At 37.0% G+C, this 13,835-nt stretch overlaps 1 protein-coding gene and 1 long non-coding RNA gene across 2 annotated transcripts in view; both read right to left on the bottom strand.

Annotated features, from left to right (window-relative positions):
- Positions 1–13,835, bottom strand: part of LOC137474375 (uncharacterized) — a 330,950-nt gene that overhangs the window by 246,611 nt on the left and 70,504 nt on the right. The window lies entirely within an intron of this gene.
- SYT10 (synaptotagmin 10) overlaps positions 5,962–13,835 on the bottom strand; it is a 33,703-nt gene continuing 25,829 nt past the window's right edge. Inside the window, exons 4-7 of the mRNA XM_068190856.1 lie at positions 9,357–9,477; positions 8,847–9,018; positions 7,233–7,362; positions 5,962–6,160 (exon numbers count right to left, since the gene is read on the bottom strand). Of these exons, the coding sequence (XP_068046957.1) occupies positions 6,089–6,160; positions 7,233–7,362; positions 8,847–9,018; positions 9,357–9,477 (495 nt within the window). The 3' untranslated portion in view covers positions 5,962–6,088. The remainder of the gene's footprint in view (positions 6,161–7,232; positions 7,363–8,846; positions 9,019–9,356; positions 9,478–13,835) is intronic.

The raw sequence follows: 13,835 nt of genomic DNA, 5'->3' as shown, positions 1-13,835 counted from the left end.
CAGTTCTTTTTTTGTGTCAGGCTTCCTGACTTCACTTCTCCAGGGGAGAGGCAGGATTTCACAATTCTTTAATTTTTGCTGGGCTTTGGGACACTGTGTCTGTCTTAACTGTGCCAACCCAGACAGTCTGAATGGATGTGCAACTTTTCTTTTAGAGAGTCTGTGAATACTCCACTTCATTAAAAATAGAATGGTATTTAAATTTTTAATCTTAAATATGCAAACTTAAATATTTTAAATAAATGGAATTTAAAATAACATTCTATATGCATATTTTTCCTGTCTCAAGCTTTCCCACCCATTCATGGGAGAGCAACCAAGCCTATTTTCTCTGTGAACTACAGTACCAGCTTGCATCACCAGCCTGCTCAGACATAAATGTTGTCTGCTCTGAATCAGATCTCTTGACCTTTCCTGTGCCTTTTCCCCTATGCCTGCTTGGGATTTCTCCATTTTAGATGAGATGCATTTTTCAGACTGGCTACAGCATCAGCAGACTCTCCCAGGCCACCAAGATGGACATTAACATTTTATACAACTCATTTGCTCCTGAGAGACACTCCCATGTCAAACATTTCCCCCCAAAAGTAGATTTATTGAACTCACCTAGTTTGGGACCAATAGTCAACTCAACATATTGTATTCATAAATTATTACAGAGCAGCTCCACTTTCATTACAGCAGCTCTGTGACTTCCTGCAGGTCCAACTTCTAGAATATACTGCCTTGATTTATTTTTCAGGCAGTCATGATCCTTTTCCATGGGAGGGAGCTTTGGTGTTCTGGCAACCTATATAACCTGTATTTATATGTATTAGTTGTATTTTGACAATGTTGGTACTGAGGATCTTCAATAGCATCAGCATGGCTCAGCAACACAGGCTGAGCCACAGAATGCTGTAAGAAATTTCCTCCCTTGGATCAGCAAGGCACAAACACTTGTCTTTAATACCAACAAAGTGACTAGTCCCCATGATGGCACAGCGCCAAATTGGTTTTTCCTATTCTGCAAATTTAACGTGCTTTGTTCCCTTCCAGGGGACTGAGCCCCATGGAACACAAGAATCACAGTCTACACTTGGGTGGAAAAGAATTCACGTGGCAATAGCAGAGGCATTCTCCTCTCAGAGCCTTTAAAGAGGTTTCCCAGCAACAGCAACATTGTAGAGGTGCTATCAGATAAAACATCAAATCACAGCCCTGAGCACCTGCTATCACCAAACATCCCTTAGCACTCAGCACAGGACTGAAGGTGTTAGTTCCATTTTCCTGACCAGATTGCCCTGTGAAATTCAAATCCCACCTGCAGCTTCACTTTCTCTTACATTTCTAGCTCCTGGTTTCCTTCATGCTGTTAAAAAACTGCAGTTTTCCAGGGTTAAGGAAAAGTGCCTTGTGCAGGAGATATTTATTCATCTAGACGAGTAAACAAAAGACACTTTTAGAAGTTAAGGTAATTTTTGCCTTGGAAAAGGCAAATGGCTGTGATCAGCACCTCAATTAACTCCTATGCTTAATGCTGATACTTCTTCAGGGACGTGCTTCTTTTGTCCCATTTTACAGCAGAGAAAGAAAGGACAAGTGGTAAAAATGTTGGAATCTGTTACAGGGGGAAGGTTTCCATTTCAGGACATTTGCATGGAACAGCTTTGTGTCTACTGCCACATTTTCCTTCATCTTTCCTAGCTCTGGTTCTGCTCTGTGCCACAATTTAGCTGTTTTCAGAGAGCTCAGTTTAGACTGGCAAGACTCAGAAGCTAAATGAAAGTGAATCTTGAGTTAAACTGAAACTCTGCTGTGGTGTGAATGAGAGAGAAAATGTTCCATGAAAACTTGCATTAATATTTCTCATATATTTGGTATATTTTATCCAAATTTTGGATGGTCCAACACATATTACATGAGCTTTGTCCAAAAGTCACCTCACTGTCTGATTAACATATATGTCATATCTTAACACCTATCAAATTTTCAAGCATGTTCATTTGTAGAAATAATGTCATATGAAATTTCATGTCAAGGAACTGTCACTCGGTACACATTTGTCAGGTGTTTATCATTAACTGAAATGTATTTCTGATTAGATATGGGTGTTCTGTTGTAACAGAAGTGGTAAATAATAGTGATTGTACATCCAGCAAGTGCAAATACTTGTATGTGCAAACCTAAGTTTTTGCATGCTCAAATAAGGTGATTTTCAAATTTGGCAGGCACATTTAAGGATTTCTGAAAAATGTTATATTTTCAGCAGAAGAAGAACTCTATCACTGAGTTCTGAAATACCCTTTGTTTGAATGTTTGCTCACCCAAAAAATACAGACAAATGATTTCAGATATATAAAGCCTGTTAAATTAATTGAGTATAATAAAAAGTTAGTACATATAAAAGTTTATAAAAAAGAGATAGCAAAATAATCTTGTAACTAAACTATCATGTATATGTTGAACATCATCATGCTAAAATTTTTTAAAAAGATTGCATTGAATCCAATTAAAAAGCCGAGAAAGAGGAGAAAAGGATGGATCAAATGAATCTTTTAACTAAACTTTTCCTTAATATTGCTCAAAAAATGCATCCACAGAAAGAAATCAGGTAATTGCTTTTTCCTTTGAAAAAAATCAACCCAATGAAAACATTCATTGGTAGCTCAATATTTTCTTCAAAAATATTGGAAGCGGTGGTGATTCTTTAAGCAAAATATATAATTTTGTTACTTAAACATAAATAATCCAAAGAATTGCATTTATTGAAGAAGAAATTTTGCAGGGGAAGTTGCTGGCCACTTTATCTCTGACCAATATTCATATTCCTATGCCCAGCATAGACAAAAGATGGTGAGGAAAGAGCTGGTTGCTTGCTGGGAGGGCGAGGGGAAGGGCCATGTCACCAGAACTGTAAAATGCTGGGATCCAAAGTTGAGGTCATGGAGTGCAGTACATGACTTAAATCTTTGTGAGCTTGTGCTCACCTGTGCATTGTGAAAGCATAAAAAAGCCAGGCCATGCAAATACAATTCTTATTAAGTACTGCTGCATTTTCCAGTAAACTGCTTCATGCAAAATAACTCAGGCCTTTAGGAAAGAAAGGTTTTCTAACTGTTGTAAAAGAACTACAATATATTTTAAACCAGCCTTTTGCCACATTTGTTTTTTCCCAAATTAGGGTAATGCATGAGATATAGGAGAAATGTGAATAAGCAGAAAAAAAATCCAGATGGGAGCAGACAACTTTCATATTCTCCAAATTTCTAAATTAAAATATTTAAAATTCCTTAATAAAGATATACATTGAGCAACATATTCCTTGACTTAAACTGTGCTAAGCTCTTCCTTGGTGCTTCTGTGATGTCACTGAGAGTAACTTGTGAACAAGCTCTAAAGCCAGTGGATGGGTTAAGCTAAATACCTATCCTGTCTTTTGAGATGGCTAAGGAAACAATGGGGGAAAAAGATCTTTTTCACTAATTCTATTAATCACTGATAAGGGAATAAAGATAATTACTTAAGGGGTCATTTTTTAAGCTAGATGTCCAGATGAGTTTGCAGTCTGATTTCTCCTAGATGCAGAGCACTATCAATCAAGTTTAGACACAGAAGTAATTTACTGTTGTTATTAACAATACTAAAAATAACACAACACGGGGCACAAACTGAGCCTTTGGTATTTGACAACAATTAAAATTTAAGAAAATGAATCTTGAAATACCTTACTACCTATGATGAAACACACAGGATAGTCAGAGAACAGTAAAATAGGTAAAAATACGTTGCTCATTGCTGAACACTTATGCTACATTTGACCGTGAATTTCTTCGCTTTTTGGATATTAGGTGCAAAAAAGTGCAAAGAATATTTAATTAACTGTTACAGTATCACATTACAAAAAGTATTTTCTAGGCCACAAAGGCCACTGTTGATATAATTTATATTAAGAGAAATGTATACATAAAATAGTTTTCAATCTCCATGTATGTGTATATATATATATATATATATATATCTGTTTCTGTATCAGCCTTGCAGAATCATGTTGAAAATGATCTAGGCCACAGAATTTTGTTAGGATAACAAAGATGGGAGGGAAAAAACTCACAGAGGAGAGTTTGTTCTCCTATTAAAAAAAAAAAAAATTACTCATCCAGAGCAAAAGGAGGAATGAAATTCTGCAAGGCTGCTCTGTATTTATGGTGATGAAAATACAATCTTAAGCAGGGAGGATCAGTGTTCAGCATTACCAATCCTCTCTGGGAGAAACCATTTCTGCCTAGAGGCCATGAATAACAACCTGAAACAGGCATTCAAAAACTTGGGTGGAGCCTTTTCTTTTTTTTCACTTTTTTCTTTCTTTTATTTTCTTTTTATTCCCTTATTTGTAAAGACTGTCTGATAGATTGATTTTTATACTTATTTCCTTGCTTGCTTTGTTCATAGGCACAGGAGGCAAGGTATAAAAGCTGCCTCCTTTTTTGACTTAGATACATCTGCAATGTTAAGACCAGCCCTGCTAGCTTTTCTGGAGCAGCTTAAGACACTTCAAGGTACTTTCGACTGTCTTAGTGATTAATCAGTGGCATGGAGGGACTGGATCTTCAGAAACATATTCTGTGTCAGTCAGGCTAAACCAACTCAAAATGGTTCTTCAGAAGTCTGCCAAAACAACCTTTTCCCTTCATATACAGATGAATTCTCAAAATTTCTTTCATTATCATAAATCAATCTTCCTTTATAGATTTTCTCCTGCATGACACTTCTGTAAAAATGCTGTTTTGGAAATCAGTCTCCTCTGTTTTCTTTGTATATACTGCAAAGACACAAAAGGTGCCACCACCCAATTTTTCTAATTGCAGTCCAGCTTTCAAAACCTCAGACCCAACCATGCTGTCTGAGAAAGAAAATAAAAAAAGGAAAAAAAAGAAAGTAACTATCTAATTTATCTGATTGAGGTAAACTGCAGTGTTTGGAGATAAATCCACAAAATAATATATAGTTCTCTTCTAGTTTTTAAAGTATCTGTCTACAGCCAATAGATTTTTGCATTTGCTCTCACTGTGTATTCTAATAAATTAGTTTACTTGCTTGTAAAATAGTCACATTTTGATTTCTCTGCCTATAGACTGACAGAAAACACATCTCAAATTCATATATAGCATATGTGTCTAGAGGCATCCAGCCAGCAGCCAGAAACTAAATTCCATGTGTGTTGTGCACTCAGTCAAAATAACTTCAAAGAAATCTGTCACATTAAATCAAGAGTCACAAAAATGTTGTGGGTAACTGCAATATTTGGTCAATTTTGTGAAGAGATAAATCACATTAAATCAATTCCTTTACATCTGAGCATTCTCTCCTCTGCAGTTTGACTTGTGTAGACATGCAACTGTCATCATGAGTGCTGGAAGGTTATAACTGCATAGATCCAGTTCTCATACCTGTTTCAGAAGGGCTGGACCTAAAACCCATTGAAGTCAGTAGATCTGCCTCATTGGCTCCAGTGGGCTTTAAGTCTGCCCTTCCTCCCTGCCCAAGGATTGAACTGATTTTCCAGATACTCAAAACACGACAACAGTTTGTTTTTTTCCATGCAACATTCAGTTTGAAGTGCTATCTTGCAAAGTCATAGAGGATTTAGTGCAATTTAGAAGGAATTTACTACATGAGTTGTATATGACTATTTGCTCTCCCTCAAAAGAATTAGGTGTTAAAAGGTGCAGTAGTTTTGAATTACTTAAAGGATTTTTTTTTCTGGTTTCTTTGCCTCTGAAAAGATACAGGCCCCATCAAACCACTGCTTGAATATGATACTGGATACATGCCAGAGATAAAACAGGTTAATGAATTTGCACAAGGAAGGGTTATATTTGACTCGAGTCAACTTCATTCACACTTTAACAAATTATTATAAACCATCATTAATATTATTATTAACCACCATTATAAACCATGTAAACTATTACATTAGAATAGGAAAGATGTATTTTGATTAAAAAAATGGATACAGTTCATCTGTGGAAGCCAAACCTTCTGTTGATTTAGATGTGAGCTACGGGGGAGTTTTGGACACTGAACACGATGGATCCATTTGGGCTCCCTAGGGCGTAAGTGGTGGTTTTGGTGAGGAACAGGATCCCTGGCTATCAAAACTGGTTGCTCGGCCAGGTAGCTGCAAGAAAAGTGTTATTTTTACAAATGTCATCACATCTGGCTGTGTATCAAGCTCATTTCCGAGGATGAGAGACTCTCTCAAAAAAGAATCCAGATCACATCCAGACCCTTTCTAGTCTCTGGTTCAAAGTCTCCAGCAGAACTAATAATGGAAAGAAAATTTCTGAAGTGACCTTCTAAAAATGCTTCTGACTCATTTCACAGGAATGGGTTTATTTCACCAACAGGGGTGGTACCTCTGTCTCGTAATTTACATAAACCAGACAGAGCCATGAACCTCTAAAAGACACTTCTCTGGTGCCTTGACTCAGTTTCCTTGCCCCCACACGCTTCTTGGTGTTTTACTGAAGCCTTGATATTATGGTTTTGCTACCTCTCACAGGACATCTTGTGCAGCTATGTGCTGCAGAGTGGGGGAATCACATGGCCTCAGGCAGCAACTCATTTTTCTACAGATTGCTTTTATGGTGGGCTAAACAGTGCCCTGCTGCTTCCTAAGGTTTCAATATGTATCTTTCTGAGTCCAGAGCTGTGAGGAGTTTGTGTACAGAACACCAACAATGTGTGGCCACAGCAGATCACAGAGGGAGTCCAAGCCCAGGGACTTGTAGATATAATCACCCCTTACATTTGAAAAAGCTCCAGTAAGCATCTATTGAATAACTCTGGAGGGAGCTGCTCTTACGTTGCCACAATTTAGCCTAATTTGCAGGCCAGTTACAGATTAATGTTTTAGCAACAGCAGCTTATGCTAAAGGTTTTTGAATAGGAAATTATTGCTTTGGAAATTTTCGCAAATGATCTCTTCTAAGTAGCTGTAAGCTCTTTATCAAAATCTCTGGAAATTTTAAACATCTAAATGTAATCTTACAATGCCATCAGAGCATCATGGAAACTGTTGAAATGGCCCTTTTAAATTACAGATAAACCCATGCAACTTGATTCAGGCTGTGCTAATGATCTTCTATCAGATCTATAGGTGCTGCAATGATTTTCATGATTCTCAGAAGCGCATAAATGTGAGGGGCAAAATCTTTCAATACCAAGGAGAGAATGTTGCTACTTCTTACCTCTACTAGAGGGTGCCAGTGAGTTATTGGTTTTCGTGGGTAAGCCAACATTTCATTCCAATGATCTCTTCCAAGGCCTTCGGCGTCAATTCCTGTCCGGCATACTCCAATGACCTCATTGTGCCCTACTCTGAGAATTGTAGAGTGAGAAAGAATTTCTTTTTAATAAAAAATAGTTTTAATAATATCTGATATACAATTCTGTTTACTGGCTTAGTGTGGAACAGAATACATGGCCAAACTTTTCACATCATTTATTACAGATATTAGTTTCAATGGTAGTATAGTAAAATTAAATTCTGTAATGGTAACATCAAAGACCTCCAGCCACTACCAGAGTGCTTCTAGCAGCTATAAAAATAGCAATGAAAACAATCCTTGCCATTAAAAGGTTACAGCCCAAAAGACAGAAGGACAGAAAAGGATCATAATACACAAAGTTATCTGAAGGAAAACATGCTTGAATTTTGTGAGAGAGGAAGGTGAAGGAAAATGGTGGGGAATACATTTCCTGCTGAAAATGCTTCAGACATAGTTTCATAAACTATTTCTTAGCTCTAGCTGTTGTGATCTTTGGAAGTTCAGTCAAAAATGTGAAAGGTAAGAGTCATAGTTGTAATAGGCTATACTTTAATACTTTGTGCTCCTCACAGTGCCATAAACTGGTTGAAAAACATCAGAAAGTTTCTGTACCTTGACTCTATGTACCTTAGAATAATGCTTTCCAATTTCCCCTTAGCAAGTGCTGGGAAGGCAGGAGCTGAGGAGGACTGAAAGTGTGCAAGCTGCTGCGCTCCTTCCCTGCTAATGGCACCACAGTGCCACTCTCACATCTGACTGAGAAAGTCTTCTTGGCAGAACTTGGAGAACAACCAGAAATCTGATGGCAAGGGAAAACAATCTGAAGGGTGATGTTACTAAATTGGACTTTCACTGTTTATTTGCCCTGCAATCTCAAGAGCTCATTACTAATAGCACTTGAATGAAGCAGACTTGGCTTGGGCAGGGTTCTGTCAGTCTTGATCAACCTGCAGTCCTTGAGCCACTCTAAAACAGGAGTCTCTTCCTGTCAGTTCTCAGTGAAGCCATAGATAATTAGCTTAAGACATGTTATCAGTGAGGGCTGAACCCAAAGGTTACATATAGAAGGTTACATATTTAAAGGTTATTTTACTGAATCAACTGAAGAAATAATTACAACTTAGTTCAATGACATAATTAGCATTTAATTCCTTTTTAGTCATCGAAATTTTCTTTAGTTTCAAATACCTGCTATTTAAATAGAAATTAGATGGGTGAGGGACTTTCTTAAGCTAGAAGACATACCTGATTTATAAAGTTTGTACATAGTCCAGCCCCCAGAAATGGACAGGAATGTATGTCAGGCCTAGTGGCCTGAAAGAAAATTGAGCCATATTTCTTTCTCATCTCAGTCATTTATTACACAGATAAAATGCCATGTGCTCTCAGAGGTGTGGAAGCTTTAAACTTCATGAAAAGGCCCCAAGGCTTTATCTTTTGTGACGCAAAAGCTGCTTGTAAGCTCGAGGCAGAAAGCAGTTGCTTGCAGTGCTCAGGAATTGTCTAAATGGTCAGAAAGTGAACTGTGCTTACCTGTCATAATCCATCACTGCAATGGAGAGGCTGACTTGGTCCACGTTCTCTGGAGGGATATCAAAGATGATGGCCTCATTATAAACGGGATTCAGTGTGTTCTTCTTTGTGGTTGTTTTCCGCTTTTTCAGCCTCCGTCCCTCGCACATCAGCGACACTTTGACGTATGGATCTGAGTAACCGATAATCAGTTCATGCATTAGGACTCAAAGCCATTCAAATGGGTAGCATAAAAACAATTATTTGTGGTAGGAACGTTATACTGCTAAGGTAAAAGGTTGCAAAGGTTTGAGTGACCCTGGCAAACGCTGCTTTCATCATGCTGTAAATGCAAAGGAAAGGTACAGCCATTCCGAACAGACACACTGGCTGCCACTCCATCTAAAGAGGGTTTGTATCCTTTCTCTTCTACTTCCATCCCACAACCATGTTAGACACATAAAACCCAAGGAGCTCTTATTCATCCCCTTCCTGAATAGACTCTGCCTTGTTTAAAAGAAGTAGAGTCACCTGATGCACCAGTTATATCCATTGCTTTGAGATTCCGACATTTGATGACTGTCAAAGTCATTCTCCCAGCAGTAGGCAAATAACAAAGGGAAAACATGATCTCACCCAAATCTATGCTTTCCTGAAAAAGAAAAGCAATTATTAGAAACCTGATCATACTACTAAAATTCCGTTCAGATCATGCAAAACTGTAATATTTTTTTAACATGGAGAGACGTATCTTTTGCAGCGTCAGATGCTTCTGAAGAAGTCATAAGCAATTTTCAAAAATAATTTCCATAAAGTACAGAAGGAGTAACAACAAAATAATAGTTTAGATACAAGATCTTCAATTACTAAACTGAGAAATTAAAACAAAATCAGAGACAAAACTTTCTGGATTCCTGGTATTTTAGTGCTGAATTCACAAAAACGAAAAGGTGCTGAAAGTAGAATGTCAAGTTCTACTCTTGAAAACACTCATACTGCATCAGCCCCAATAGAAAGAAATCTGATGGACTATTTAGATCATGCACATTTAGATGCCATTTAGACACTGGAATTTATGTAGGAGAATAATTTCTGCACAGGTATGTGTATAAAAAGCTAATCCTGTCAAAGGGCTTCAAAAAGAAGAATATGCTTGTAAAAGTTGCTCTCTTTACTGCGCTCAATGTGCTTTGAGAGGTTGTTCTGTTTCAGAAGAAAACCAAAGTAAAGGAGTAGCACCTACAATTTTCCTGTCTCAACAACAACTTTTTGGAGGATAATATACTCAGAAGGATGGATAGGTTCCATATGAATTTTAATAATCCTCACAAAGAGACAGGTTCTACATCGAGACCATTTGCTAAGTACTCATGCAATAAGATGTTGTCATGCAGTTTAGATACTACTGTACTTGAGATGTGTAACCTAAGGGAGTTTCTACCAGTTCTTATTTTTTCCTTTTCTCAGTTATACAGTTATCCTAGCACTGCAAAAGTTAAGGTTTTGAGATGTTTGTTATGTTCTAAATTGTTCCTGTTCTAAATTTTAAATACACCTTCGCTACCTCCCCACCCTCCAAAAATTGCATATTAAGAACCTAGGATATGTATTTGTAAGGGGCATGTAAGGAAGCTACTCTGTAAGGCAGCCACTCTCAAACACGCTCATATGATCTCAAACAACTTTTTTTTTGGACTAATACTAAAAAGCTTATTTTTAACATCTCAGCTTCAATATTTTATCTGTCAAACCTACAGTTACCCTGAGAGTACAAGTTCGTTTGAGAGCTGCTGGATTTACTACATAGCTGTTCTAGTATCAAAAGGCAAGCATACTATATTTTTAAATGAAACATATTAAAATAATGGTTGCTGTGTAGATAAGAAATATATTGTTTACAGTTATAAGACAAGACTGGGCTTCTTGTTCACATTCTTCAGCTGTTGTCAACAGTTTTATTGACTTCCTTCAGGCTAATACTCTGTCTAAATTGAAACAAGTATTTCACATCTTTCTTGAGTAAAGATGAACATAATCACATGCTTTAGGGTGTGAGGTTTTTTGTATTTTTTTTTGTTATTGTTTTTTTTTCCCTCTGCATTGCAGACTAGATTGAAGAATATAGTTTTTGAATAGCTTTAAAGTGTCTGTTGCAGTGGTAATAAAATATTGACTTTTGTGCAGGCCGGTCAACTCACAAGTTCAGTCATTTTGCTGGGATTTTGTTTTGACAATTACTAGTTTGATAAGCATGTGAACATGCACTGTGGGCAAATTTCATGCTTGTCAGAATTTCAGATTTCTCAGAATTTCAAAATGATTGAGCTCATTCAGTTCACACAAGACAAATATAGCTATTTGACCTCTCCCTTTCTTTGCCACAAAGAGTGCAGAATTTTGTGCCAGAGACTAAATTACCAAACCCAATTTTCTATTTCAGAAAACAAATAAAACTTGAACAACTGAATTGTAATTCTTTCCATTCATTTGTTACAGAGGCAAGCGATGTCTTATATCTTTCAGTTCTGATATATCTGAACGTTGTTTGAAGCAGAGCTTCTACTGGCATTACTCTCTGAGTCTGATGGTTGTTTCTTATATCCAAATATCAAACAGATCTTCCTCTTTTGTTTGAAAAGAAAATAGAGTTCCCAGAGTTTCAGTGCTTCAAAGTTACCTAAGATCTGTGTAGAGAAAGGTGATGAAGATGGGTTGGATCATGAAACACCATGGGTAGCTCATAAAAAGATCTAATTTTTTATTTTTCAGAGAGATGGCTTGAGTATGTGAATAGAGAAAAAATAATTTTTGAAGATGGGAGTATGAACCTGCGTGTTCTATTATTTCTTTTTGAACAGAAATTGGGTAGACACTGAAAGGTTTGTGTAAGCCCAGATGATAAAAGAGAATATAGACAAGAGTATGTACTAGTATTTTAAAATACTTTAAAAGAAGCATTGCTCAAAATGCTTGACAAACTCACTCTGTGGTTACTCTACATTTTTGAGAGGCAGAGAAAAGCAGTTTCTGCTCTGAGTATCTGTCAAGACTGGTGATCTTTCTTCATACAGGAGTGTGAATGTGTGAAGTTCTAAATGTTCTTTTGAAGAATTAAGATTAAAATTATACCTATTATAGTATAAGAAACTGGGTATTGCAAAAAATGTCTGAGATATGTCCATTTTCACACACACACACTTTTATTGTTAATTTGAGCACTAGAAATTCATAAATTTGGAGCTGAAAACACAGATTCAGACCTAGATTAGAAACATAGCAACTCTTTGTTTTGTTTTTTTTTATTTTTTAAACTTCTCATGACAGTCTTTGTTAATCACATTGATTATCATGAGTAACATTTTAAAATTCTCTGGATCCTTAAGCATTATCAATTTTAATTGAGATTTAAATATAGCATTCAATTTAATTTAGAATCTCAGTGCTATGGAAAATTCATGTGTTTTTTCACTTTATAATTCACTAGATAATTATGTTGACACAAGTAGTCTGAGAGGGGCCCTTCAGCACAAGCAAACCTGAAGGAACCAAGGCACAGAGTGCCCCCAACAATCAAATCTGCATCACAGTGTGCCTCAAACAAAGCACAACCCACAAGACACAATCAAGTGGATGTCATCTGTACATATTTTTAAATAATCCTCGGATTGCCTTACATGTATCACATATTTTCCGAAAATTGTGCGTGACTTGGATAACTCCCATGACACTTAATCTCTTTCATAGACCTATTTTGAATTTTTCTTTTTTTTCTTGAACTAAATTTGGGTTTCAATTAACAGCTAGCTTTATGGATTCTTGTAATGATTGCCTTCCACTGGCTTCCAATAACAGGTACAGAAAACCAAGTGTCGAGCACAGATGCCCTTATGCAAAAGGAAGCTTTTGTTGACACCTCATATCTCTCCTTCACTTATTTCCCTTCTGTATCCACCAGCCACCACACAGCACTAAGGACCTGACACAGTGGCCAGCACTCTACCAGCTTCAGTTACTTTCATAGCTGCCCTTTTACCTCTGCCCCATCCGTTTTCTGGCACGGTGGGTCTAGAACAAAATAAAATAAAGAAAAAAAATGGTCTCACGTGAACATATCTGTTATTCTGATGAACTTTGGGAGGTTTGAGCTACAGAATGCAGATTTTTTAAAATTAGCATAATTCCCATCCCACATTAGTAAGCACGTGAATGAATGTGCTAATAATATTTTTCCATTACTTCCATTAGGATGGATCCATTAGGATCTCTCCACATTCTCTGCTTTGTGGGCTCATGGGAAATTAGTCCAGGAGCTGGCACAGTCAGAAATAAAAGGTTCCTTATTCTATTCTATTTGTTATCATACCCAATGGACACCAGTGCTCTCGTTTCCACACATATGCCTGGAAAAATTGCAGCATTTCTACAGAGGCTGTGCTCCCCACTCACAATATGGATAAAAGGGAAGGGATGTGAGGAGAAGTTTGGAGAACTTGTAGGGGAGCTTCAGTTAAAGTGATTGAGATTTTTGAACTGCTGTTGCTGGTAAAAGCTCTGCTGCCACTTACTCCAATTAATTTTCTCAGCAGTTTCCACAAAATTCAATGAAAGAGACAACTTTTAGCTAGGAACCTCCACAAGTTCAGTGGGGAAGGTGGCTATAGATCCTTCTACGTTCAGAGTGGTTTTTACTCACATATCAACTTCCACAGCTCTGAAACTGAACAGGAAAACTGTTTATTGCCTATACTGATAGTCTAATAACTTTTCTAGTCTCCCTCCTCTCTGCCAACATCTTAACTCATTTCCTATGATAGCAGGGGTAAAAAGCTTATAGGGACCTGATATGTGAAAAAAGGTTTCATTTCTGAGTCACAAGTGAACTTTAGACCATTTTTTTCACTGATGTTTGTTTCTTCCTCTTTTCCACTAGTTTTTCAAGTTTTGAAATTCAAGCAAAACCTTAAAGCAGCAACTTGCTCTGTATTCTTACAATGAACTATGCAAATGTTA

Source organism: Anomalospiza imberbis, chromosome 5 (genome assembly GCF_031753505.1).
Source record: "Anomalospiza imberbis isolate Cuckoo-Finch-1a 21T00152 chromosome 5, ASM3175350v1, whole genome shotgun sequence".
In the NCBI taxonomy this organism is placed as follows: domain Eukaryota; kingdom Metazoa; phylum Chordata; class Aves; order Passeriformes; family Viduidae; genus Anomalospiza; species Anomalospiza imberbis.
This window is presented reverse-complemented; position numbering and strand designations above follow the sequence as displayed.